At 43.9% G+C, this 26456-nt stretch overlaps 1 protein-coding gene across 1 annotated transcript in view; it reads left to right on the plus strand.

Moving 5' to 3' along the window:
* LMNB2 (lamin B2) overlaps positions 1-26456 on the plus strand; it is a 35334-nt gene continuing 8878 nt past the window's right edge. The window contains exons 1-5 of the mRNA XM_066336379.1: positions 1-251; positions 8714-8850; positions 19320-19476; positions 20164-20289; positions 22651-22821. Of these exons, the coding sequence (XP_066192476.1) occupies positions 15-251; positions 8714-8850; positions 19320-19476; positions 20164-20289; positions 22651-22821 (828 nt within the window). The 5' untranslated portion in view covers positions 1-14. The remainder of the gene's footprint in view (positions 252-8713; positions 8851-19319; positions 19477-20163; positions 20290-22650; positions 22822-26456) is intronic.

The raw sequence follows: 26456 nt of genomic DNA on the forward strand, positions 1-26456 counted from the left end.
TGCGGCGGGATTGAATGAGTTGCTGCCCATCCGCCCGCCAGCCTAGCGCCATGTCAGGCACTCCGAGCCGTGGCACCCCCGGCGGGACCCCGCTGTCGCCGACCCGCATCTCCCGGCTGCAGGAGAAGGAGGAACTGCGGCAGCTCAATGACCGCCTGGCCGTATACATTGACCGTGTGCGGGCGCTGGAGCTGGAGAACGACCGGCTGCTGCTGAAGATCTCGGAGAAGGAGGAGGTCACCACCCGGGAGGTACGGCCGGAGTGGGGGGCGAGCAACGACTGGCCATGGGGCACTCCCCTCCCCGGTCCCCGCACGCCTTCGGCCCGGGGCGGGTTCTCGGCGCGGTGCTCGCCCGGCCCGTTCCCGCCCGTTCCCTGCTCGGCGCAGGGCGCGCTGTGGCTGCTCCGTGCGGCCGCCGCGCCATGCGCGTTCGCCGGGCGGGGAGCGGGGGCTCTGCGGACCCAGCTCCCACCCGCGCTTCCCCTCGGGGCGCTCGGGGGCTCTCTGACCGTGCTGTCTCGCTTAGGGGCTACTGGCGACACGTTTAGGCGGCTCAGGCCGGGATTCGGCACCGGCAGGAGCCCATGCTGGTGGCGGGAGCGGAGCGGGGCGGACGCGGCGGGTTGGCGGCTCCCGGGCTGGAGCGCGGAGCCGCTGCCGCTCCCCTGGCCGCGGGCGGGGCTTGGCCGGGGCCGCGGGCGGTCCGAGCCCTCCAGTGCCCGCGCTCACAGCGCAGGCATACTCTGTTACCTGGGCGCTGGGTGTCCCCTGCGGCCTCTGTCTTGACGGCTGATGCAATGGAGTGGAAGATTTGAAAGGCTTTAGACTGACTTTGCCTCTCACCATAGGAAATCTTTTACAGACCGCGTAAATACTCGGAATGAAATCCTTGTAAAGGACTTGATTTGTTTCCTCGAATTTTGGAAGCAAAACTGAATGCTGTTTTCCTAAGCCTTGCTTTTCCCTTTTCCGTGGTGTCTGCTTCCCCCGGGACTCTCCTTCACTTCTGGCGGAAGGATGTAGTCAGTGACACTGGGGACAGTCCCGTGCTGTGGTGTAGCGCAGACCCCCTCAGCAAGGTGCAGTGTCCCACCACTGAGATGATGTTAAAGTGCTGTGGAAAGCCTGTCAATTAACAGCTTGGACTGGAACTTCTGGGATGTGATGAATTGCTGTGCCACTGTTGCAGCTTTAAATTTTTTTTCGCCCCTTGAGATGGTAATGTGGTGATGCGTGGGCTGTTGGGAGGAGGGTTTGATTTAATTTAGTTTAGCAGAGCAGATATGATAATGTTTTGTTTGGGTTTGGAGTACCTGCAATTAGTGCATGAATGCCCAAAACCGAAGTACCTTTAAAGTCCCCTTGTATCGCTTAATGATATATTGTAACTTCCATCTGTAGCTATTCAAAATCGGTAGCTATTTCTAAGCATGAAACTTCGCTCGCCGTGTGAAATCATGCTATAAACAAAATAAACACATCTAATTTAGGGAACTTCTCAGCGGTAGATCGCTGGAGGCTAGAAGGAGTATTCCTTTGAAATGCAAGAGGCAGAATGTAATTCTGTTGACAGCACACATTACAGCAAGAATAAGAGGACAAGCAGACAACGTAGATACAATTTCATCACACTTTCAACATGAGCGTAAAGCAGCTTGTAACAGCAGTTCTGTGTGCTAGCGATTCTGAAAAGCATTCTGATGCAGTAATCAGAAAATAAACTTGAAAATATTGATAGGAACCTTTTGGTTACTTTGCTCTTGAGCTTTCCTTCTCATGTTTTTTCATCCAGACTTCAAAAAGGTCTTAATCCTTAGACATATTATAACAAATTTCATCAGGATTCATCAAGCTCCTCTTTGGCACTGATGCTTTGGCTTGTCTCTGGATCAACCTTTGTTAAATACTTTCCCCATCCCTTTAGGAAGGTCTGTTTATTCTTTACATTTGTCCAGAAAAGGAAACTGTAGTTTGATTGTTTTAGTGCTGGATAGTGGACATTAGTTTAGGCCTGTGGAAGCATTAAAACTTCACATAGTTGTCAGATTTTCCATTTACTGGACTAGGAGAATCCTGTCCTTTCACTCTGGGGACCAACCTAGTAAACTGGATTTTGTGGTGACAAGTCAGTCTTCTTATTAACCGTTGGAATTTGCATTCATAAAATGATTAGGCTTAGTGTGAAATAAGATATTAATTAAAAATAAACCCTCCAAATCCCACAACTCCCCAACAAACCCCCAAAGCAGCCCTAACTATTGTGTAGAAGCACAGTTAAACATAGTTCAGTGAAATTTGCATACTGTTCTTTGCACTATTAAATCTTTATATATGTAAGCATCTAAGCTCTACATGCTTGTAGGAGACTATTTTCTTTTTCCACAGTGTTCAAGATGAAAATTCTAATTGGTTGTTCTCAACTGTGTGTAAATTTGAGTCTGATCATATTTATTATTTATAAAAGCTGACTGAATATTCTATTATTTTTGGCTTTTCTTTGGTGATGGCAGAAAACACCACCTGCCACTGTGGTAGGTGGTATCATGCACGTTGTAGGAAGCAGACAGGAGGGACTGCTCACTGTGGGCTATTGGTTAGCCCTGAGACTTTTGCCTAGACAGCAGATGATGGGGTCCATAATCAAAGGTGAATTTCTCAGTGTTAAGGATAGTTATGGCAAGCAGTAGACAGAACCATGGTTATCGTGAGAGAGGTGTTCCTTTCTTGTCACTCCAGTATCCCACAGGGACCATACCTGAGCTTTATTTACTAACATGACATGTCTTGAGCAATGGGTAACCGTTCCTAACACCCCCTGCCCCCAGCCTGCATGTATGGGGACAATTTTGATCGGTGCACAAAAGTTCTGGTTTTGGGTAGTGTCTTCTGGATGAGAGAAGTTCTGCTGATGCTGATCAGGCAAGGACTGTAGTCACTGTTCTGCCAGAGATTCTTCAGTCATCAGCTGATCAGGATGTTCTTTTTCCTCATTGTTTCAATCACCAACTTGAACAAGGTTGCAAAAAGCTGCCCTTTGCTGTTCTATATGGCAATCTCAGCATGACCTTAGAACAGTAGCATTCCTGTTCTTTTCGATGAGCACAGGGCTGCCATCTCTTAACAGCAGGGAAAAGGAGCTTTGCAGATGATTCATCTTTAGTTCTTTGTTAGTTATAGCCTTTTTTCCTAACCCTGTCCAGTGCTGTTTTACTTTTACTTGTATGTAGTAAGCGTCTAGACAAATAAAAAGTGTATACAATAAGCCCTCAGAGAAATGCAAAAAACCCAAAAAGTTTGCAGATGTGGCTAGAGGAACCTCTAACAGTTTTCATTCCTTCTCTGCTTTCCTCCATCACTGCCCTTGTGTAGGTTAGCCTGTGACAGAAGAGAAACCGAGCTCATCCCCTTGTTTTTCTATATCCTTAGTACATGACTGATGCTGTTCTCACTGTGTTGCCGTCACTGTTGCAATTACCTAATTTGTGAGGCTGAGAGGGGAGATACTGGAAGAGCTAAGAGAACAGTCCAAGAGCTCTCCTCAGTTCCCTTTTACTAACTCCCTGCCCTCTCCTGCAGTGCTTATGGTTGCAGTCTTCTGGAACAGATGTTTTCATGGGGACAGGATGGATTACTGCAGTTCTGAGAACACCCCACTGTGTTCATCCTCTGAAAGGAGAATTAGTGAGAAAAATAAGATCCTTGGGAGCCTCAGCTGCTGACAGCAATTACCCTTGTGACAAAAGCAGTATCTATGGGGGTTCCCTCTTCACCTGTGTCTTCCCTTTTCTGTGGGTGTGAATGCAGGTGGCTGTGATCTCACATAGTTTCCTCTTACCCCTGCCAGTGTTGGAGCTACAATGACCAGAGCTACTGTCATGACCAGGTTATGAAGGTCTGGTGTTGCCTAGTTGCCACCTGCAAAATGCACGCTTGGTTGCTGTTGTGGACATTGGGTCACTCAAGATGCATCCTCTAAAATACTGGGTTAAATGGTTTTCTGGCACTGTAGACGTCATCTGGGAGGTGACATAACACACATTTTCATTGTTCTTGAGAACTTGACTGATACCTTGGTGAGTCTGAGCCATAGCTGACTGGCAGTCCTTTGTCAATCTATAACTGGCTAAATAAGAACATAGTGAGCCACACCTGGTGGGAATACACTTGTGTTTTGCACAAATAATCTATGCTCATGAGATTAGTGTTTCATCAGCAAATTTGTCTGGAGTCAGTTGTGGTTGGCTGTTTCTTGCCTAGCATGTTGGTTCAGCACCTTCTTGACATGTTTCAGGTCTTCACTGAGTGACATCTTGCAGGTTTTCTCAAGTGGTTGCTTTGAGAGGGTCTGTGTGTCAGTGTGTCTGCCCTTGACTCACTGCTTAGTGAGCTTTGCATTCTCCCAGCACAGATAGGTGCAAACTTCCAGCAGTTGTGTCTTTCAGAGTCTGCCATGGAAAGATCTCTGTTTTCTTTTTTGATTTCCTTGTTCCCTGTGTTGCTCAATTACAAACTTGCAGGCTCTTTTGCCAGCAAAAGGCGGGGGGGGAAAGTGAAAAGACATGGGTAGTGCAGTATGGGTGTCTAGGCTGGCCTCTGTGCAGGAAGATTTATGCTTGGGTGCACGCGGACATGAAGTGGATTGGTCTGCAGCATGTCCTTTTGTTTTCTGCTGAACTCCATTTTGAGGTTTTAGTTTTATTTTTTCTGTCTCCTTGAGATGGGGTTTTCATTTTCATAGTTTAGGGACCCATTTGCTGGCCTAACCTCATATCTGAGAAGGTTCGTTTCTGCTTCCTAGGGCTTGTATTCTGGACAGTGTAGAGAGACTGCTGAGGTTCACATGACCATATGAGTTTTACCCCTTCTGCTCTTCAACAAAGAGACTAGTGCTAATGGCAAGACGGACCTGAAGAGTATCCAACATGACTACATGCCTCTGGTGATTGTTGGAGGTTAAGGTTTTTTCCTTTCCTTTCTTTCCCTTATGGAATTTTTCTCCCATTTGTTGCCTAAGAGACCAGAACTATAGGTACTTGAAAAGACAAAGGATATGGCCAAAATGGAGGGAAGGGGTACAGCTGGCTGCAGTCTCTATGCTGGGGTGCTTTCTCTTGAGAATTGTGGAGACACAGTGAGCTTTTGGCTGGGGTTTGAAGGACTGGGCTCAGGTCCTTGCTCACTCGGGGGATCAGAGGGATAACGGTAGCTGCTGCTACTGTGGGGGGAGAATTCGCTTCCACAGCTGAGTTCTGTCCTGCACTGCTTCTCCTACCGTGGGTGAGCCTTTACTCTTAAGAGCAGCCATTGATCTAGGACGTTTACAACACCCGACCTCACTGGGAAGGACCCTCACCATCTACTCAGATACCCCATGGGAAGACCCAGGACCCTGAGCCCGTCCGAGGGAGCATCTCCCGGCTGCCACTGCCCAGTCCCGCTGTTTTCTGCTGCTACTTAAGGACACCCTGAGTCTGCCCGACCCCTGTGACTCCTGGCACAGCTCCTGAGCTTTTGCTACACTTTGTTTGCCACCTTGGGTGTGCCTGCCTCGGCTGTTCCAGCTTGCTGCTCCGACGTTCCTGCTGCAGTCCATTCAGCGTCCCAAGTGGTGCTGAGACTGGCCGCCCGCTGGGGGTCTGCGAAAGTGCCCCGTGGAGACGGAGCGAAACTCGCGCCACAGCGCCCCCTGCAGCCTTGGAGGAATCACCGCACCCGGCCCGCCTGGCTGGGAGCCACCAGCGCCCCTGCCGGCTGTGCCCGGGACTGCAGCAACGGGAACGGGCCCGCCGCCGGGAGACGGCTGCGTCTGGGTCTGCGGTTCTGGGGTCACTGGGTCTGCGCTTCTGGGGTCACTGGGTCTGCGCTTCTGGGGTCACTGGGTCTGCGCTTCTGGGGTCACTGGGTCTGCGCTTCTGGGGTCACTGGGTCTGTGGTTCTGGTGTCACTGGGTCGGTGCTTCTGGTGTCACTGGGTCTGCGGTTCTGGTGTCACTGGGTCGGTGGTTCTGGCTGGGTCTGGGTCGGTGGTTCTGGTGTCACTGGGTCTGCGACTCTGGTGTCACTGGGCCGGTGCTTCTGGTGTCACTGGGTCTGTGGTTCTGGAGTCACTGGGTCTGTGGTTCTAGCTGGGTCTGGGTCGGTGGTTCTGGCTGGGACTGGGTCTGTGGTTCTGGTGTCACTGGGTCTGTGGCTCTGGCTGGGACTGGGTCTGTGGCTCTGGCTGGGTCTGTGGTTCTGGTGCCACTGGATCTGTGGTTCTGGCTGGGTCTGGGTCTGCGGCTCTGGTGTCACTGGGTCTGTGGCTCTGGTGCTGCTTCTGTTGTTGTTTGTTTGCTTTGTTATACACATGTATATACTGGTAAGGAACTGTTATTCATTTTTCCCATTTTTTTTCCTGAAATCCCCATAATTTCAAAGTTAAAACAACTTTTAGGGAAGGGGATCACCTTTTCCATTCCAAGGGAGGTTCGTGCCTTCCTCGGCAGGCACCTGTCTTTCAAACCAAGACCGTGATTGTTGGTGGTATCAGAGCCCGGTTGGTATGGGGAGAGTGAAAGGCTTGAGGATAGCTAAGCAGATCCTGCAGAGCGACTCTGGATTGTACAACTGCTAGTTTGGGTTTTGGATTCTACAACAAACCCCAAGCACAAATTTAGACTGGGTGGAGAATGGCTTGAGAGCAGCTCTGGGGAGAAGGACTGGAGGTGTTGGTGGGCGAGAGTCTCAACCTGCCTTGGCCGTGGGCACTGGCTCCCAGAAACCCCCTCTGTACTGGGCCAAGCCTGCAGCATGGGCAGCAGTGAAGGGGGGATTCTGGACCTCTGCTCTGTTCAGAGAAGATGTGGCCCCATCCCTGGAAATGTTCTGGTCAGACTGGGGCTTGGAACAACCTGGGATAGTGGAAGGTGACCCTGCACATGGCAGGGGGTGGAATGAGATGGACAATAAAGTTTTTTCGAGCGCAACTCGTTTTGTGATTCTGTGACCATGGAACTGTCTTTCAGTATTCACAACTGCTTCAGAGAGACAGGATTCACCTTACTAAATGACCAGTGTATAGCTGGATAACCCTGTCATGTGATGGGTGAGCAACTGGCTCATGAGTTGGGCACAATGTATTGTAGTGTTGGGGGGGACATCAAGCTGACATTTTGTCATGAGTGAAGTTCCATGAGTTTCCAAAAGCCCGTCTTCATCAATGACCCTTGGATGCAGGACTCAAAGGAATCCTAAGAGAGTTTGCCAATGATGGTAAAGTGGGAGGAGCTATCAACACCTGCAGGGGGCAGAGAAGCCCTCCAGAGAAATACTGACAGATCGGAGAGATGGGAAATCAGCAACCCTGTGAAGTTTAACAAGAGCCAGATGCTACCCCTAGGATGGGGCTGCTGTGGTTGTGTGGATGGACTGGGGAATGAGAAGCTGAAGAGGGGTTAAACAAAGGGACCTGGGGGGTCTGTTCAATGGTAAGTTGGATCTGAGTCAGCAGTGCCCTGTAGCCAGGAGGGCCAACCATGTCCTGGGGGGACGTCAGGCGAGGGAGGGGATTGTGTCTCTCTGCTCACCCTGAGTTCTGGTGGCACTTTTGGGCACCACAGTTTAAAAAAGACATTACGCTAATAGAGAGAGTCTGAAGAAGGACCACAAGGATGAGGAAGGGTCTAGAGGGGAAGCTGCATTGAGGAGCTGCTGAGGACGCTTGGTTTGTTCAGCCTGGAGAAGGGGAGACTGAGGGGAATCTTAAACCTCCTCATGAGGGGCAGGCAGCAGTCTCTACACTCTCGTGACCAGTGACAGAGCTTGAGGAAACAGCATGAAGCTGAGTCAGAAGAGGTTTAGCTTGGATATCAGAAGGTTTTTTTCCAGGGGGTGCTTTTACACTGACAGGCTCCCTGGGGAAGTATGCGCAGCACCAAGGGTGCCAGAGCTCAAGGAGCATTTAGGCAACGCAAAGTCACAGTGTAGGAAGTGCCCTGTTCAGGGCCTGGGGTTAGACTTGATGCTCCTTACAGGTCTAACTCAGCATATTCTGTGATTCTACAAAAGTTTTTCTGGTATCCTTTCACAGAAGCCAAAGCAGCAATCTTACGTGGTCTGTACATTTTAGCCATCTGATATACCTTTCAAATAACCTTACCTTTTAAATAATATAAAGGTATAGAAGACTTTGAGGTGCCTCATCCAGTCTGTATCACTGATTATATGATATATTATTTTGGGGTTAGGGAGAAGTCTGAGGTAGAGAATAAGAGTGGAAGCTCATTTCTGAACAGTTCACATTTCTGTAGTTCATCTGGTTTCAGATTTTTTGTCACTTTGTAGTGGAAGAGCAGCAGAGTGAAAGTGGTCCCTTGGGCTTGAATTCCACAACATGTCTTCAGGTGTTTAAAAAAATCTCCCAAAGCAGCAGTATTGGGAATAAGGGCAAATATTTGAAGCTAAGATTCTAGGGTGCACTGATCTAGTTCAGTTTATCTCTTGGGAGGTTTTTTGCACATTTCAAACATAGTATGTTTTGTCGCAGTGTTAATAAAAACGAAATCTTTTGGTTACTTGTTAATTGAAAATGTTCAATATAGAATTCTTAAATGGCAGAAATCATATCATACACCCTTTTTCAAAGAAACTTGTGTGCAACCTGATCCTATGTTTCATTTCTTTCATAATCATTGGGATGTTCTCATACCCAAATACTTTTTTTTTTCCCCTTAGGTAAGCGGAATCAAGAGTCTCTATGAGTCTGAACTGGCTGATGCTCGAAGAGTTCTGGATGAAACTGCCAAAGAGAGGGCTAGATTACAAATTGAAATAGGAAAACTGAGAGCAGAACTTGAGGAGTTCAATAAAAGGTGAGGAGACTGATTTTTTTCTTTCAATTAGAATGGGCAGTATTTGCTGTGGAAATGATACTAATGATGCTTTTTAAAATGCCTTTTGGAAGCAGATGCATGAGAAGATGCAGGCTTGTCAGAAGGAAAATCCTTCAGTTTGTTGGTACAGCTAGTCAGAGCACCTAATTCCAGCAGTATATACACAAGTGTACTTGTAAATGTAAGATGAATATCACATGATTTGAGGCTTAAATAAGTGCCTGTGCCTACTTTGTCCTGTCATACCTCCCCTCACGTGAACACATGTGTGCAGCTGCTTGGTAAACTGGATTGAGAAAGATCTAGAATAAAATTGATCCATCCAGGGAGGGTTAATTAATGATTTTTATTGTCTGGTTCACAGTATGACTGATTGGGTAAATGGAAGAAAAAGGAAAGGGTTGGTCCTGAGCTGTTTGGGAATATGGAAGCAGTGTTGCCTTGAAGCTACAATGCAAATGTGCTGGGAAAAGACCTTGTACTGAGTAAATTTTTTAAAACTGCTGTTCAGTTTGCATCACAGAGAATTGGTGTAATAAACTAGTTCCTGAAGCCAAGTAGAATCCATTATTTCAATTCTCATGGGAATTATTTGTAATCAAATACTGTTTAGCAGTAGAAAGTTAATTTTGAAATTAATGTATGTGGTGGAAAAATCAATTTCAATTCAATCAAATTGAATTTTGGTATCTATTTTAATATATAATATTTGGGAGATACAGATTTTTTTTTATGAGCAGGTCATTATGTATATCACCTGTTTATCAGTGTTGTCAGCCATAAAAGAGATTTTAATTTGGCAGTGCCACTAAGGCCTACTGTAAGTCTCTCATCTCTCTTCATTTGCAACTAAGTGGTTATGAAAGGACTTAGGTGTTTCCCTCCCTTGTCTTCTTTTTTTTTTTTTTTTTTTTTTTTAATTTTTATTTTTATTTTCTGACTAGCTAGTTGATTTATGATAAAATATTTAATGTTTTCTCTGTAAATTCTGCTGTATCACTGGATACTCATTTTCTGTGCTGGGCCCACTTTTTAAAGTCAGCCATTGAAGATATTTTTGGAATTTGCCTTAAAACAACTGTCCAGATATGAAATAGGGGTAGTGTAAGCATCTGCATTTGAGTGAATCAGTGTAAAGCCTATTGAAGCACAGCCAATACCATAGGCCTGCAAGTGGTCAGGCAACCTGCGTGCTGGTATTTGTGGACTCAATTAGCTCAGCTTTTGTTAACCATGAAAAACCCTTCTGGTAACTAGGTCAGCCATAAAACCCCTGAAGTGCAGCGAGGTGAATCCCACCCAGCCCTACTGGGATGTTCTGTTGGGTCTGTTTTTTCTCTTCAAAGCCTCAGGTCAGCAGTCTTGGCATTTATTTTGGAGAGTATATTTTGCATGGCAGTTGGCATCACATGGATTTTAATGTTGTCTCTCTCATCTCATGATAGCAAGTACTCTTCTTGCTTGGCTTTTAAAGCAAACTCCGGAAGAGAGCAACAATTGTAACTGGGAACTTGGTGCACGTCTTGTGTTCTGCAAGATGATATTTCTCTGTTTTGATTGAGGTATCCCCGTAAGAAGTATCTTCACTTGGCAGGTAATGAGAATCCAGTGGATTGCTGTGATTTAGACTTTTGATACCACTAAGAGATTTTACAAATACCTTGTTGTAGAGGTTTGTGCATGTCAAGTGATGGAGATGGTGTTTTCCCTTGGATCACCTCCCTCATCTGTTATCTGGACAACTTGATTTGCTCCTTACCAGTCACTTCAATTAGCAATTCTACCAAACTAATTTCAACTGTTTGTTTCTCTTCTGTGATAGATGAGGAAAAAATACCTGGTTTTCTGTGTTTCTCTCTGTGTTTACAGTTCACAGCAGTAGAGTTGAATTCTTCTTCAGCTTCAGAATTTCTTCTACCAAATTCCTGCCAGTTAATTGAGATGTTTGTAATGTACTTGAAGTGTTTGTGAGGTGTCTAGCTTGTGATGTGTCCAGGTTTTAAATATGACTCTTGCAAGTGCAACTTTCAATTTTTTGTCTTAATTTGCAGTGTTCACCTGACATCTAGCTCATTACTGAAGCTTCCCTGTCTATGCTGACAGTCACACGGTGCTTCTCTCAGATCAAACTTGCTTTGAGAACTTTGTGTAGTGGAAGAGTAGGTTGTTGCATAATTTTATATTCACTACTATTACCTCTATTTCTCTTTCAACCTCATGACAGGGGCGAGATTTAAGGATGCCAGTACAGTCTGGCCAGAAGGGATCCCAAACACTGCCATTCTGTTCTTTGCTTGGAATAGGTTGGTGTAGGGGCATTCATGGATGGCAGAGACAAGGTACTCTGCAGACCTGAGATATTCTAGAGACACATGGTTTTATTGCAAGGGTCATGGATAAAGAGGGCTGCTTTCAGCCACCAGCCTCAGCTGGAGGGAAGCCTGAAAGAGAGAGGGAGAGAGAGAGGAGATATGAGGTGAGGGAGGTAAGAAAAGTGCCGGGGTCAGGGTGGGAGGAGAGAGGGAGGTGGAAGCAGCAGAGGGAGAGAGAGGGCAAGAGAAGGGGCAAAGAGGCAAGAGAGGAAAAGGGACGAGAAGAGAAGAGGTGAAGAGGTAAGAGGGTAAGAGTAAGAGAGCAAGGTCCTTGTTCCAACACATTCTATCTCCTTTTGTGTTGAATATTCTGATTTACAGTGACCAACTGGCACAACATACAAAACCTACAAACTTTGCATGCAGCCTCTGCGAACTACTAAATTACCATATCATCCTATATTCTAAACTGTAAAGGCTACTCTTCTTATCTACTTTTTCCTTGATGCCTTGGCAGAGTGGAGATGGACTGCATTCTTGGGTCCTTTTGTTTTCTGTCCTTCAGCCTGTCTCCAGTTACTCACCGTCCTCCTGCCTGCCATGCCTGCATCTCAAAGCTGCCCTTCATTTCTATTTCACTCACAGATTTTATATCTCCAGTATTTCTTACCAGACAATCATATCCATAAGCCCTTCCTGTCCCATCTTTCCCAACAGGTTGGGTTGCTGGGACAGGAGATAATAGACTTACCTTGAGACATAGGATCACAGTCAACCTACTGCTTTAAGATCAGATTCCCCCTTTCTTTTTTACACCCAAAGCTTGGGTTTGTGAGCATGGAAAGCCTTGAAGGCACTGAAGATACTCCAGGGAAGCCACAGGGTGTGGTTGGATACTGTAACATCAGGCGTAGTTTGTGTCCATTGGAGCCTGAGGCTTACCTTGCTTTTTAGTTCCTTCCTGGGGATGTCAACTGGCACAATTTCAATTTCTGAAGCAGCTGACCAACCTGTATCAAGAGCCTTGGATGGGACACAAGGATTTGGGACAGGGCCTGTAGTCTAGGAAAGAACAGTGTTTTTCTGTCAGTGTGATGGACTTCAGAGGAAGCACTTCGGCTTATTTTTTCTGTATCTTGTTCAGATACTGACAGACAACACTACCCCAGGGTTCCATGTGAGTGGAAATTCAACTCACAGGGTTTGGATTCTGGGGCACATATTTTGTTTAGTTTAGATTTTTTTTTCTTACTGTGTTACCAGTGTTGTAACATTTTCTGGGGGATTTTTAATGTTTGAGATATTTGGATATAATTTTGCCTAGTAAGTCAACAAGAAGCATCCCAAGGCTCTTTCTAGAGTAGTTTGTATTTGATTGGACCAAAGGTCTACTTAGCCTCTTATTCACTTTCTGTTAAAAGCCGTTTGTTAGAGAAGACAAGAATGTAACATGCATGCAGCAGTTCTCTGGGATACTCTTCCAGTCTTCAGCAATTCCCTTTAGCTAAAGGACTTCCTGATGTCTACCTGTATAATAGTCATCATGGGTTTGCATTTCATAGTGTGATCAGGATTATGCCACCAACTGTTTGTGGAGTTCTTAGACACAGCAAGGGGATTCTGAGCTTACCTATGTATCGTGTGAACATGTTGTTCAATCTGCCTGCCCAGTTTCATTTGTTCATTTATCCCTTTATTTTTGTATTCTCCTTCATATCTTTTAAGATTTTTCTCTTTAATAATCTCTTTTTTCAAGTGGAAACATCTTACTGCTTAGTTGTTTCTACTCCTGAAGCTGCTTTGTACTTTCAGTCAATATTTTTTCCTTTCTGTCATTTTTTCTGTTTTAGTGTATCCTCTTGGGAAAGAAAATTGCAGAATTGGAACTTCAGCCAGTATTAAAGGTGCTATTTTAACAGTGTTCAATGTCTTGTTCTGTATTTTATTTATGAGTAATTTCTTAAACACAGTTGCATTTTGAGTGCTTCTGAGTTGCTGATGTGTGAAGAAGGGTAAGCTCCATGTAGTATTTCACATCAGATGCAAAGATGTCTCCCAAGACCCCAGTGAGTGGCAGAAGTGCTACAGAACTCAGAAGTGTTTTGTGGTAACCACATTTGCTGTGGCCTCTTTGGGCAGAGGTGAAGTAAGGCTCTCTCAGAGCCCTTCCGAGCAGGGTTCCTACCCCTGCTTACACTCCTTGCTTTCCTTTACAAAATTACAGATTGACTCTGAATTTTCAAATTCTTTTATGGTATGCATATGCTCACTACTTTTTTTCATTGATGCCTTTGTCTAATTTTAGCTGTGCAGTTATCAGAGAAGGATATTGTGAGTGGACTTTATCAAAGGCCTTACAGAAGTCCAGAGAGACAATATTTGTAGCCCTTCCAAAGTGACTCAGAGAGTAGACGGTGTAGAAGCTGTACTGGATGTCTTGAATCACTTCCCTGTGCTCTGTGTGCCTTAGCAGAGCTTCTAGGAGGATTTGTTCCTTGATGTTCCCAGGTATAGAGGTGTGGCTGGCAGGTCAGTAACTCCTGAAGTCTTCCTTCCCACTCTTTTGAAAAGTAAGTGCAATGTTTCCCTTTTTTCTGTTATCTGGGCCTTCATCTGACTGCCATAAGTTTTCAGATGTCATGGAGAGTGGCTTGGCAGCTACACCAGCCAATTCCTCAGGGCTCTGGAGTGCATCTTGTCAGATCCCATAGACTTGCATATATTCAGGTTTCTCAAGTGGTCACAAACTTAACCTTCTCTTACAGTGTGAGCTATTTTGCCTTCCAGTTCCTGTTTTGTGGTCCGTCTACTGAAGAGGTTGCCTTTCAAGGCTAAGGCAAAATAGTTATTGAATACAGCAGCCTTCTTGTCTCTTATTACCACTTCGCTAGTCTTGTTTGTCAAAGAAATATACTTGCTTTGTCCTTCCTTTTCTGACTAACATACCTGCAAAGGCTCTTGTTATTCTGGGTGTCCCTTTGCAAGTTCAGCTTCAGCTGCACCTTGGCCTTAGTGACCCTGTCACTATACAAGCAGGCAGTGTGTCCACACTCTTGCCAGGATACCAGCCCGTGATAGTACTGCCTAGTCATTCTCTTCTTGCCTTTTAGTTTCACCTACTGGTCTCAACTAATCCATGCTGGTCTCTTGCCTTCCAGTCCTGATGATCAAGAGCTCTTGTGCTCTAGAAAAAAATCCCAAAAGACCTTCTCCCTTGTCCCTGAGGGCATTTTCCCAGGGGGTGCTATTGACCAACTCCTTGAACAGTAGGCAGTTTGCTTTCCTAAAATTCATTTTTCATTACTGTTCACTTGACCCATGTCTGTCAGGACGGCAGACTCCTGGACCGCATGACTGCTGCAGCCCAGGCTGCCTCCTGTCTTGACATCACTGGTTAGCTCACTTGTATTGGTGACCATCAAGTCCAGTATCTCATCCTGTCTGGTAGAGCTGTTTATTACCTGGCCTGACAAGCTGTCCTAAGTGCTCTCTGGCAGCCTCCTTAAGTGCTTACAGCTTGCCCTGCTACTGTTGCAGCAGAATGGCTCTGGTCCTGCAGCAGGATGAGTCTGAGTGCAATGCCTCCTGTAGCTGGAGCAAAAAGGCTCCACTTGATCAGTCAGCCAGGAATAGATGCCAACCACAAGGGTTCCCATTGTTGCCTCTGTCTCTGATTCTTGCCTGTAGGCTTTCAAAATGCTTATGGCTGTTCTTTAGAGACAGCCATTCACAATCAGTGCACTTCTTGGGTAGGGCAAACCCTCCACCCCTCCTCCTTCCTCACCTGTCCCTTCTTGACAGCCTATAGCTGTTGATAGTTGAAGTGCAGTCATGAGATTAATTTCACCAAGTTTCACCAGCAATTAGGTCACAGGTTTCCAGCAGCACAGTGGCTTCCAGCTCCTCCTATTTATTGCCCACCCTGCATGGGTTGGTGTAGAGAAACAGCTGGACTGTATGATGTCAGATATACTGTTGGCAGTATCATCTTCTTAGATGAATGCCCCTTAATTTCTTGGAGGCATTTCACATGTGTTTCCTTGTTGGCTCCTATTTTCTCAGGAGCCACCAGCTTATCTCCTTTAAATTTCCAGAGAACCCACTGGAAATGGAGTGTGAAACTGGGGCGCAAGGGGCAGGAAGCACTTCCTTCTAACGAGGAAGAACAGCCAGCCAAAACATGTGTGGTGCAGTTGATGCACTGAAGGGAAGGGATGCCATCTAAAGAGATCAGGACAGGCTAGAGAAGTGGGCCTGTGTGAACCGTATGAAGTTCAACAAGGCCAAGTGTAAGGTTCTGCATATATGTTAGGTTATTTCCATCACAGACACAGGCTGGGTGGAGAATGGATCAAGAGCAGCCCTGAGGAGAACTAAGTATCAATGGATGAAAAACGAAATTTGTGCTAACAGTGTGCACTTGCAGCCCTGAAGGCTGATCCTGTCATGTGCTGCATCAAAAGAAGTGTGACCAGCAGATCAAGGAAGGTCATTTGCCCCCTCAAGCCCACCTGGAGTACTGTGTTCTGTTCTGGGGGCCCAACATCAGAAGAATGTGGAGCTGCTGGAGTGAGTCCAGAGGAGGCCACATGTTCTGGTGTTCTGAGGACTGAAGCCCTTCCCCTCTGGAGCCAATATGGGAGAGCAGGGAGCATTCACCTGGCGAAGAGAAAGCTCCAGGGAAACCTCAGAGCCACTTCCAGTGCTGCCTGAAGAGGCTCCAAGAGAAGGAGAGGGCTTTATACGAGGCAGTAGTGGTAGGACAAGGGTAAATGGCTTCATACTGACAGGGCAGCATGAGGTGGGATAGTGGAAAGAAATTCTTCCATGTGAGGGTGGTGAAGCGCTGAATCATAGAATCATGGAATATCCTGAGCTGGAATGGACCCACAAAAAACATCAAGTCAACTCCTGTCCCTGCAGAGACACCCCAAAATCTCACTGTATGCCTGAGAGTCTTGTCCAAACTCTTCCTTGAGCTCTGGTAGCCTTGGGGCAGTGATCATTCCCTGGGGAGCCTGTTCAGTGCCCCAGCCACCCTCTAGGGGAAGAACATAATATCCAGCCACTGGAACAGGATGCCGTGAGAGAAGCTGTGGCTGCCTCATCTGTGTGGAAGTATTCAAGGCCAGGCTGGATGGGGCTTGAAGCCAACCTGGTCTAATGGAAGGTGTCCCTGCCCGTAGGAGGGGCAGAACCAGATGAGATTTAAGTTTCCTTCCAACCCATAACTAGGTTAATAAATCAGTTGGGTAGTTTTACTTTATAAAAGGTTAAATATCTTTAGGATGTTTGAACACCATTTATATGATGTAAGGAACAGCTTAACTTCTCATTTGTTTGTATCAGGAGTAGGGACATGTTTTTAAATCTAGAATTAAAATATGTTGTAAAAATAGTTATTCTCATATTATTCTGTAGGATGTATAGTTCTATCCTTTTTGCTCTGTAATGGCTTCCAGTGTTTGTGTTTTCATCTTCAGCTGTTTGACAAAACTTTTGACTACTGGAGGGAGGGGGTCAGTGGAGGAGCTATGGTGGGAACAGTTAATTTACTGGTGAGGTGCACAACACTTCTGCTTGGGTAGAACACCCCTGTCCCATCAGACTGTTGAACCGGACCTGGTGAAGTGAATAACGTCCATTCATTGATCAAAGAGGTGATGGCATGGTTAAGGAAAATCTCCTGCCCTGGTGTTCATGAAGTGTCTGATCATATTTTTACCAGTGTCATGTTTCCCCAGGTCAAGCCAGGTCTGAAGGTCAGTATCTGTCAGCTGCCATTATTCTGCTTGCTTTAACAGTCTTCTGCTGGAGCTGCACACTCGCAGCTCTGAGAGGGGTGAATGTCATGCTGTGGCTTCCTCTGCCTGCTGTCTACCCCACATGTAGGGACAGAACAACAGGGTCTTACTGCAGACTGAAAGGTAGTAGGTTTAGATTTGATATTAGGAACAAATTCTTCCCTGTGAGGGTGGTGAAGGCATGGCATGGGTTGCCCAGAGCAGTTGTGGCTGCCCTATCCCTGGAAGTGTTCAAGGCCAGGTTGGATGAGGCTTGGAGCATGATGGGGGTGTGAATGAGATGGACTTTAAGGTCCCTTCCAACCCAAACAATGCTGTGATTCTGTGGTCACTGAAACATTTCCCTTGAGCAAACTTGGCTCTTTCTGGAAAAAAGGAGCTCTCAAGAGTTACCCTAACTTGGTATTCCTTGAAGCATTGACACCAGGTGCATTGACTGCTTGTGGGAACTTTTTAAAATCTCAGAGACCCCCACAAGGAGTTGTACCTTGTAAAACTTATGTCACATTTTTGCATGAAGGCAATAAACCAGGCTGATATTGTAAGTGATAATAAAAATTAAAATGGCTTGCAATGTTGTAAGTGTCCTTGAGGGGGCCAAAGTTACTTACCACTGTCAAGAATTCTCTGTGGTTCTTTGTCAAGCTGAACATCAAACACTTCTATTTGTTCCTATCCCTGGAAACAGTCGCTTGCTGCCTGGCTTCTGCAGGTGGGAGGAATCAGGAGGCCTTGTGAGCACATACTGCTGTCCATGCTCACAGTGAAGTAGCATTTGCTCTTTGGATCCTGCACAGGTAGAAGGCTCCCAGGTCTGATTGGTTGTGACACAGGCAGAATGGCTTGTTTTGCAACACATGTAACACAGCGCTTGTGAGCTTCTGATTACTGCTAAATAACTGTATTTGAAGTAGAATCCTTGTTTTGTCTGTGCCTCCTGCAAGCTGCTGAGTTTGAAGGCACTTCACCTATGTTGCAGAACAGAATTCACAGTGACAAAGTGGACTGATGATAAGAAAAATTTGTTATAGGTAAACGAAAACAAAATCCAAGATCTTTGTGAAATAAAGAGAGAAAACACAAGCTGAACGTGTCATAAAATAAAGATGTCAAGTTAGAAAAAGAAGCACATCATGCTGAACCATGTAAAGAAATATATGTAGGGCATACTACTACCCCATAATGGAGGATTTTTGTAGAATAATTCAGGCAAATCAAAAATTCAAGAGGACAGTACAGGTGATAAGGAGTTTTGGAACCAAGCTTCAGGATCTGGGTTGGGTGGGAAGGTTTGTATAACTTAGAGCAGTGGTTTTCAGCTTCTTTTTTTCTCTTTGCAAACATAATGGTTTTTTTCATGTTTGGAGTTGCAGATTGAATGCAGAGCTTTTAAAAGTCTACTATATGTAGTCGGAATTCTCTTCAAAGTTATTTCTGTGGGGCCATAAAAGCAGCTTATGGACCACAGGTGCAAACTACAAATCTACAGATTAGAAGTGTGAGGAAAGGAAACTAGAAAAATTGCCTGTGATGACTTAAGAAAATAAAAAAGCCTGTTTTCTCCATCCCGTGTGGTGTAAGGCTAGAACAGTGATCTTAAGCAGCAGAAAGGAAGGATTGCAGCACATAACAGAGCAGTTTCCTAAAAACATAATGATACATGCTGAGAAAAGCTGCAGAAAGTCACTATGTTAGATAAAAAGACTGATAAATTTTTGGTGGGCAGACGGAAGATTACCTTGATCACATCTGCAAGTTGGATTTAACAGCTCAAATAATGATATTTAAAGCACTTGGACATGCTTTGCCTGTAATGAATATTGCTGAAGAAAGACTGGTTTATTCCTGAAAGATGATCACATTTCCATAGTGGATTATTTTATTTTACTGGAGTACATCATGAGGAATAGGCTTGACCACATCAGGTATAAAACCCTGGAGATGCTCAGGAGTCTTTGGCCATTGTATATATTTTGTTTCATGGGCTGTACTCCAAAGTAAGAGATAGCAGCTGTGTAGCTGCCAGATGAAAAATTACTTTTTACACCTTGTGTGTATTACCATCTCTTAGCTGCCAGAGTTGCCTTCTTGTTTTTCTCTTGTCTGTCCATGACATGCTTTTTGCCGTGCCATGCATTTACAGAACGTGGTATTGACTGCACATTTTGGGAATGTTCCAGGGAATGATCAGCAGCATTTGCAGGTTACTGCAGGAGCCATATATAGTGATGAGCTGGGCTTGATCAAAGCTGTCTTGATAAAAGCACAGGACAGGATGTGCTCAGGATGGGTGTGCACCCATGTATAATTATAATGTACTTTGTTTTTCCAGCTACAAGAAAAAAGATGCAGATTTGTCTGTGGCTCAGGGTCGCATCAAGGATCTGGAAGTTCTCTTCCACAGAAGTGAAGCAGAACTTAATACTGTCCTGAATGAGAAACGCAGTCTGGAAGCAGAGGTGGCTGATCTGCGTGCCCAGCTTGCTAAGGTATGGTAGGGAATGCTCCCTTGCTTCAGCACAGGACAGGCTGTGTAGCGTAAATTCCCTTTTTTCTTTGCAGTTAGTTTATAGCCTGAACATCAATGATCCACCTTGCTTACTGCTGAACCTTTGGCTACCCCTCTTAGATACAAAACGAAATTATAACCAATCTATGTAAAATTACCAAGGCAACACAGTGTTCTAGACATTTTGCTCATTAGAAGCTTTTGTTTGAAAAATTCTATATTCATAGGATGTTGGGTTATTAAATGTTGCCCTTAGTAAGGTCCTGCATAATGTTGCACTTGTGCTGGAGTACCCAGTGGGACCATGCTAGCAAGAAAAAGGAAGTGCAACATATTGTGCTTGTGGAATTTAAAATTCTCAGCTCCTGTGTCAGAATGTATTGAACTAATCCTATATTTTAGATAGCTGGCTTGCAAACATATAAGCTTGGTTTAAGTATCATTTAGCACACACATACACACACAGCCGTGGTGGTTTTTGCGAGGCTTTTGTTATTTATTGTGTTTCTTTCTGGCAGTGGTGTGGGTTGGTTTTCTTTTTATCAATTGCTTGACATTAGATTTGTTATTGTAAGTAACTGGTCCAAAGACATCAGATGAAGACCATAAACATTTATAGATGGAAGATAGGAATCCAGACAAAATTATCTTTAAAATTCATTACTAGGCTGAAGATGGTCATGCTGTGGCAAAGAAGCAATTGGAGAAGGAGACACTAATGCGTGTGGACCTGGAAAATCGGTGCCAGAGTTTGCAAGAGGATCTGGACTTCAGGAAGAATGTATTTGAGGAGGTACTATCAATCTAGTAATCTTGCTACTGTCCAAAGTTAATGTAGCTTTTAATCAAATTGACTATGAGCAACTAACTAGTCCAGGTAGGGAAGATCAGTATTATCCTTCCTATAAAACTGTTGAATAATAAAATAGGTAAAGGTTTTACACCTTTTTATATGGTAAATCAGTGGTGGAGTCAGTATAAGAGCCAAATGACAAGAGTATTGTTCCATGGGCAGGTGAACTCAAGGAGGCAGCTGACTGCTGTGGGAAAGGGAAAATCTTGTTCCCTCCCTCTGGACCTTTCTGCTCTTTCCTTACACCAGCTTTGGTTGCTGAACCTGATTATAACCTGTTTTTATTGACTAGAACATTATGCAACTGCCTTGCTTATTGCAGAGGTAGTTTTCTGCCTGTTAAATGAATGGTTCTAGTGAAGAGCAAAATTTTTGTAATAGTGGAAATTGAGAAAGGTAAGCATGACTTTCTCTCTGTACAAGATGCAAAGTGTTATGTCTATTGATTCCATCTCTTGTGGTTCTGCAAGGTCATTCAATGAATGGCTGCTGAGCAGTCGCCACGTGCTTCCACTGTTCATCTCACCTACTCTGTGATGCTGTGATGCTTGGCTCACCATTCACCTAACCATTTCAACCAGATGAAGTAGAAAGATACTAATACCTTTTTGGTTGAGTTTAATTGTTGACTGCTTTGTGGCTGAGTTGTTTTGCCACAGAATCCAAATAAGTGCTCAGACTGATTTAAGGGATGGGACAAGGGCTGTGTGGCTAAGGACAAGGGACAGGGGCTGGAGCAGGGCAAAGAAACCAACCAAAGAGATCACCCTTAGATGTACATTTTTGCTTCCATGCCCTAGAGTGGTTGGATTGATACACTGACTGCAGTGACACATCTTTGTTTGGTTGTAGGACCTTAAAATAACACTTCTTGGGGAGAATGTGTTGCTATTGACTAAAGGTGAAGCTAAATGAGACAGCAGAAGCTAATCCTAAAACTTGCTGTGCTCAAGGGTGTATTCTTTCACCATCCCTGAAGCTCTTTGATTCTTGTATGCACCAACTCAACACATGAAGCAATAAAGAAACCAATTTCCTTTATGTTAGTGAATTGATTTGGTTCACTGAAGGGTCCAAAACTGAGACATAATGATTTGGGAGTATGGCAAGTGAGGCCTGGTTATTCTAGTGGTGTTGAACTACTGGATCAGCTCAGCCCTTCACCTGATCCTTTGTAGTCCCCCCATGACATTCCTTCAGCTTCTCAGCTGTCATTGCCTACAGTTACTGAGAGACTGCTGCTTGCTAGTTTTTTGGTGTAAAAATTAACCACAGAAAGAAAAGCTTCTTCCATATCACTTCTGATAGTGATCACATTGCTGCTAGTAGAAGGACATGTTTCTAGGGATCTGGTTTTAGATGAGGAGCATTTCTGCAAAACAGCTAGTAAAGTTGTTTTGAATATGTGTTAGCCTGCTATGACTCCAGTCTAGCAAAATTGAGCCTTGCTTCGCCTGCTCTGTTCCTCATGGCCCTGCTGCTAACTTCAGGCCTCTTCCCAGCACTGAAAATCACACTTTGGTTGTTTGTCCTGCCCTGAAGGAAGAAATTGTTTTTCTCATACCGCACATTCAGACGTGGCCAGGTCTCTGGATGAATAAGTGCATGAATAAGCCTTACCTTACTAGTTCTTAAGTGCAGAAAACTTTTACATTTCTAAAAATTAAAATTTCATAGTACAAACTCTGATCATAAAAATTATGTCTTCATGATTGCTTGGCTTGCTGCTTTATTAATACTCTAGCCAAAATCTAGTGAGAAGGGATCAAGTATATAGAACATAGATGAGATCTGCATGTGCTTAAGAGTGAAATTTGAAGCTGCAGTTTTTCTCAGTGTAACAATTTTTTAATATATATAATGTTCACACAAGGTGTTTATTTTCATCTGATTGCTTATAGACTTCTATTATTAATGTCAGGATGTATACTGAGAAGGGCAGGGTTTTTAGTGCAGCATATGGAATCTCTTTGCTATGTAAAAATCAATGTTTTTTTCCACCTCCCTTCCCCCCATTTTGACTTCTGTACCATAAAACAGTTCTTTACTTAGACAGTATATGGCTGTTTTTGAAGCTGGTTTTAAGTTGGATCACTTTTAAGAATTTCATCCTGACAAATGAGAAGAATGACTTTGAATCTGTTCATGCATGCAGCAGTTCCTAGGCTTAAATGCCTATGGTACTGTAGCTCCATTATACTAAATAGTTAGTAATGCAGTAGTTAATTGTTGTCTGAAGTAACTGCTTGTACTGTTTGCCTTAGTGTGGGAATTTGTCCATCTTCTTTTGTGTGTGTGAAGGAAATAAGGGAGACAAGGAAACGACATGAACATCGTTTGATTGAGGTGGACACAAGCCGCCAACAGGAGTATGAATCCAAAATGACTCAGGCTCTGGAGGATCTGCGAAATCAACATGATGAGCAAGTCAAACTGTATAAGATGGAGCTGGAGCAGACGTATCAGGCTAAGGTAACTGCTGTCCCAAGCACTGTCAGACCAGAAGCCACTTCGTGAGATAAAAACCACTTCTGCCAGCTCTACTGCTTTTAAAGAGATGAGTAACTATAATTTGAGGAAGTTTTGTCCCAGTGTTCAAATGCCTTCGCTGGCACTTGTGTGCAGGTGCATTTCCAGGGAGGTTATAGTCAGAGGTAATAGCAAGCAATAGCTTTAGCCAAGCGAGGTCAGTTAGTGAGAAAACATGTGGAGCTGTTGCTCTCTGCAGAAGACACAGTGGGAATAGTGGATGTCCTGCAGTAGCTGATTAGACAATGTCTTCTGCTCTAAGGGTTCTTTTTTTACATCAGTAGATCACTTTTTCTTCACAAATGGAGGGGGTAGGGAAGACTTGCAATATGTGCAGTGTGTTGTGTATAAGAAGCTGGAGGGGGGATTGGAGAGTTTGGGAGTGGGTGTGTCTCAGTATGGGCTTTTGCTTGAATGCAGTGAGCTTGCAAACTGATATAGATAAACTGAAAGGGGCTTCTTATCTAAAGGTGCATTGTCACCTCACTCTTACTGTGGTCCTGGCAGGGTTCTTAATCATGCCAATGCACGTTTAAATATATCTAAGCCTGGCCATATTTCAATGATCTAAGTTAGTTCTGGACTGGAAAATTGCTACTAGATGCAGCTGTGATTTCTTTGGTGACAGGGAATCTTCAGGCAAGATATCAGACCTTTCTTGACCAGCTTCAGTGATGAAAACCATGGTCTATAATTTGGAAATCATAGAATGGTTTGTGTCGCTATAGGACACAAAATAAATGACATGCACGCAGTCAGATCTTCAGGGCAAAAGGATAGAAGTTTATTTTCTTACTTCGGTTTGTATAGGTTTTGGACAATGACCATGGATTGGACAAATGAGGTTCACACCTCTCCAACCACACTGGTCAAACTAGAAGTCCATCAATTGTCTCTCCTCAAGAGAGAACCAATAAACAAGAACAGTTTACAGTAACATTACTTTGCTTTACATGAAAGTCTGTGAGAAACTCCACTACAAAAATGCAAACGTTAGAAGGCTGAAAAAGGTCAGGACAACAAGTTTGGGCTGGAAGGGACCTTGAAAAGCCATCTAGTCCAGCCCCTTGCCTTGAACAGGAACATCTTTAAACTATACCAGGTTGCTCAGAGCCCCATCCTGCCAATTCTGGCTCTTGAAAATACTTGTCAAAGTTACAGCCACTTCTTGTACTGAAAGAATGATGGTACTGATAACACTGTTCTCCCCAACCCTTCACTGAGACTCCCTCTGAATTCTTTCAGTTGATGATTTGGTTTGAGAAATGCTGGTGTACAAATACTTAACTCTTACTTACGGCAGTAACACTATAGATAATAAATACTAAGGCCCCAAAATTAAAATTAAAACCCTCAACACAGTTGGCAGTGTTGGAATTATTCACAAAGCTGTGGAACATGTAATAGTTTATGCAAGGATCCATTTGGATTGACTTGTCGCAGTCTGAAGGAGATCCAGGATAGAAGATGCTTAGTAGAAAAAAAAAGTTAAGGAAGGCTGCAACATACAGATTTAGAGAATAAAAAAGTGGCACGCTTTAAACAGGGGAATGAACAAATTAAGCTGATTTTTCCTGCATAAAGGTGGTTGTTATGGATTAAGTTGGAATATGAAGGGAAAGTGGTTTAGCTTTGAACTCATTCTGTGATTTCTGAATAAAATGTGTCCTGTTAGAGAGCCAAAGCTGGGGAGGAATATGATGTCAAAGCAGATTATTAGGTTTAGCTACTGAGCAGCTCCAGGATGAGATGATTTTGGGTAAAAGCTCAAAGTCGAAGTCAAAGCTTCTTGCATGGGACAGATGTAGAGCAGCTGGAGAAAGTCCAGAGGAGGCCACAGAAGTGATCTGAGGACTGGAGCAGCTCTCATGAAAGAGAGCTGAGAGAGCTGGGGTGTTCAGGCTGGGCAGGAGAACTCTCTAGGGAGACTTCATTGTGACTTTTGAATACTTGAAAAGGGCTTCTAAGAAATATCATCATGATCTGTGATAATAAGCAATAGAAATTCTGAGCATTTGGAACTATGCTAGCATGACTGTAAGGTAGCGAATGGTTGTAAGACTTCAAATAGTTTTTATTTTTCAACTTTACAAGAAGTAGTGGAGTATGTATTTGAAGTTCCTTCAAAATCTGTAGGTTCAAGAAGCATCTGTATGTGCTGCTCAGAACCTAATGAACAGCAGAACTAATGAAGATTGATTTTATAAACCTTTGTTTTGTGTGGCTAAACATCTTCTGCTTGTAACTGTTCTTAGAATTGGATCAGTTTAGTTTTTGAGTGGATTCCATGGTGTGGTGTGGTAGTTTAGCATGAATGTGAAAAGTTTTTTCTCTTAATGAAGTTCTAGCATAGATTGTAATTGACAGCTTGGCTGACAAATGGAAGTGTTTTTATGTTTCTGGAAACACAGTCTTGAATTACAGGTTTTAGGTGACTTGTTTTTTTTTCTTGTTTGGCCAGCAGGGAGGTAACATCTTGTGAGTCAGGGTTTGGGCTGGGACCCCTGGGGCCAGGCCTTGGGGCCTTGGGGGAGAGTGGTTGAGGCTGGTCATGTTTCTTCTGTTCTTTCTTTGGCTTTTCTGATGGGGAGAGAAGGAGGAAAACTGCAAACCAGTGGTCTGGCCCTGCACCAGGACTACGGTAACTGTGCTCTGGACAATAGTTGTCAGAGCCACTAGTCTGAAGGAGGAGAGACTTTTTAAGAACTTTCTTAAAGCTCAAGAGAGCTAATGCAAATTTAAGTTGCTTTAGATTTGACCAGGGGTGGAGGAGAGTTGTTTATTAGTGTTCTTGAGCAACTTTTTTCTTCTTTTCTACTATTACTTGTGGCTTTGAAGTTTTAAGAATTTGCTGGGGAGAAAAAAAACTTTGAGCAAAAACTTTAACTCTTTTTTTTCTTCTGTAAAAAACAGAGTGATTTAAAATGTAAAAAAACAGCACTGAGACAAAGTCAGTAAAAGAACTAAAAAAAACTATTAGAAAATAAAATAGAAGCAGTAGACATTTTTGACTGGGCTTCTCTAGATCTAAATTATGGAAACATAGACTGTTTTTGTAATATCCTAATACTGCTTGGGAGAATGCAAGTTCTAGCCAAAAGGTTTAATTAAAATTCTTAAATAAAATATGTCCCTAACTCCTGAAAAAGAACAAAGAGGTCTCTATTTCTTTTAAAATAAAGGCAAATTAAAAAAAATCCCTGTTTTATACTAAAAAAGCATTCTTAAAACAAACATGTAAAAGCCCATAAACAGCTTAAAAAAACTGTTATATAAGTAAAACTACACAGAATCTTCAAAAATTCTGAGCAGTTGCAGATCTGTGGCCTTGAAAGCCACCAGACCTTTTCTTGTAGCATGTTCTCCGTAACTCTAGAGAGGCTCCTCTCCCAAAGTAATGTAATGTGCAATCATATTTAAGTAGTAGCAACTGACTGAAAATCATAGTTTTCTCTCTGTGTTTTTACTTTTAAATTGTACTGTTTTACCTTTTTCTCCCAAAGTCCTATCTCCCAATTAATAAACAAAATTTAACAAACATAAAATCACAATATGTGGCAAAATCGTTGAAGTCCAGC

Source organism: Sylvia atricapilla, chromosome 26 (genome assembly GCF_009819655.1).
Source record: "Sylvia atricapilla isolate bSylAtr1 chromosome 26, bSylAtr1.pri, whole genome shotgun sequence".
Classification (NCBI taxonomy): Eukaryota; Metazoa; Chordata; class Aves; order Passeriformes; family Sylviidae; genus Sylvia; species Sylvia atricapilla.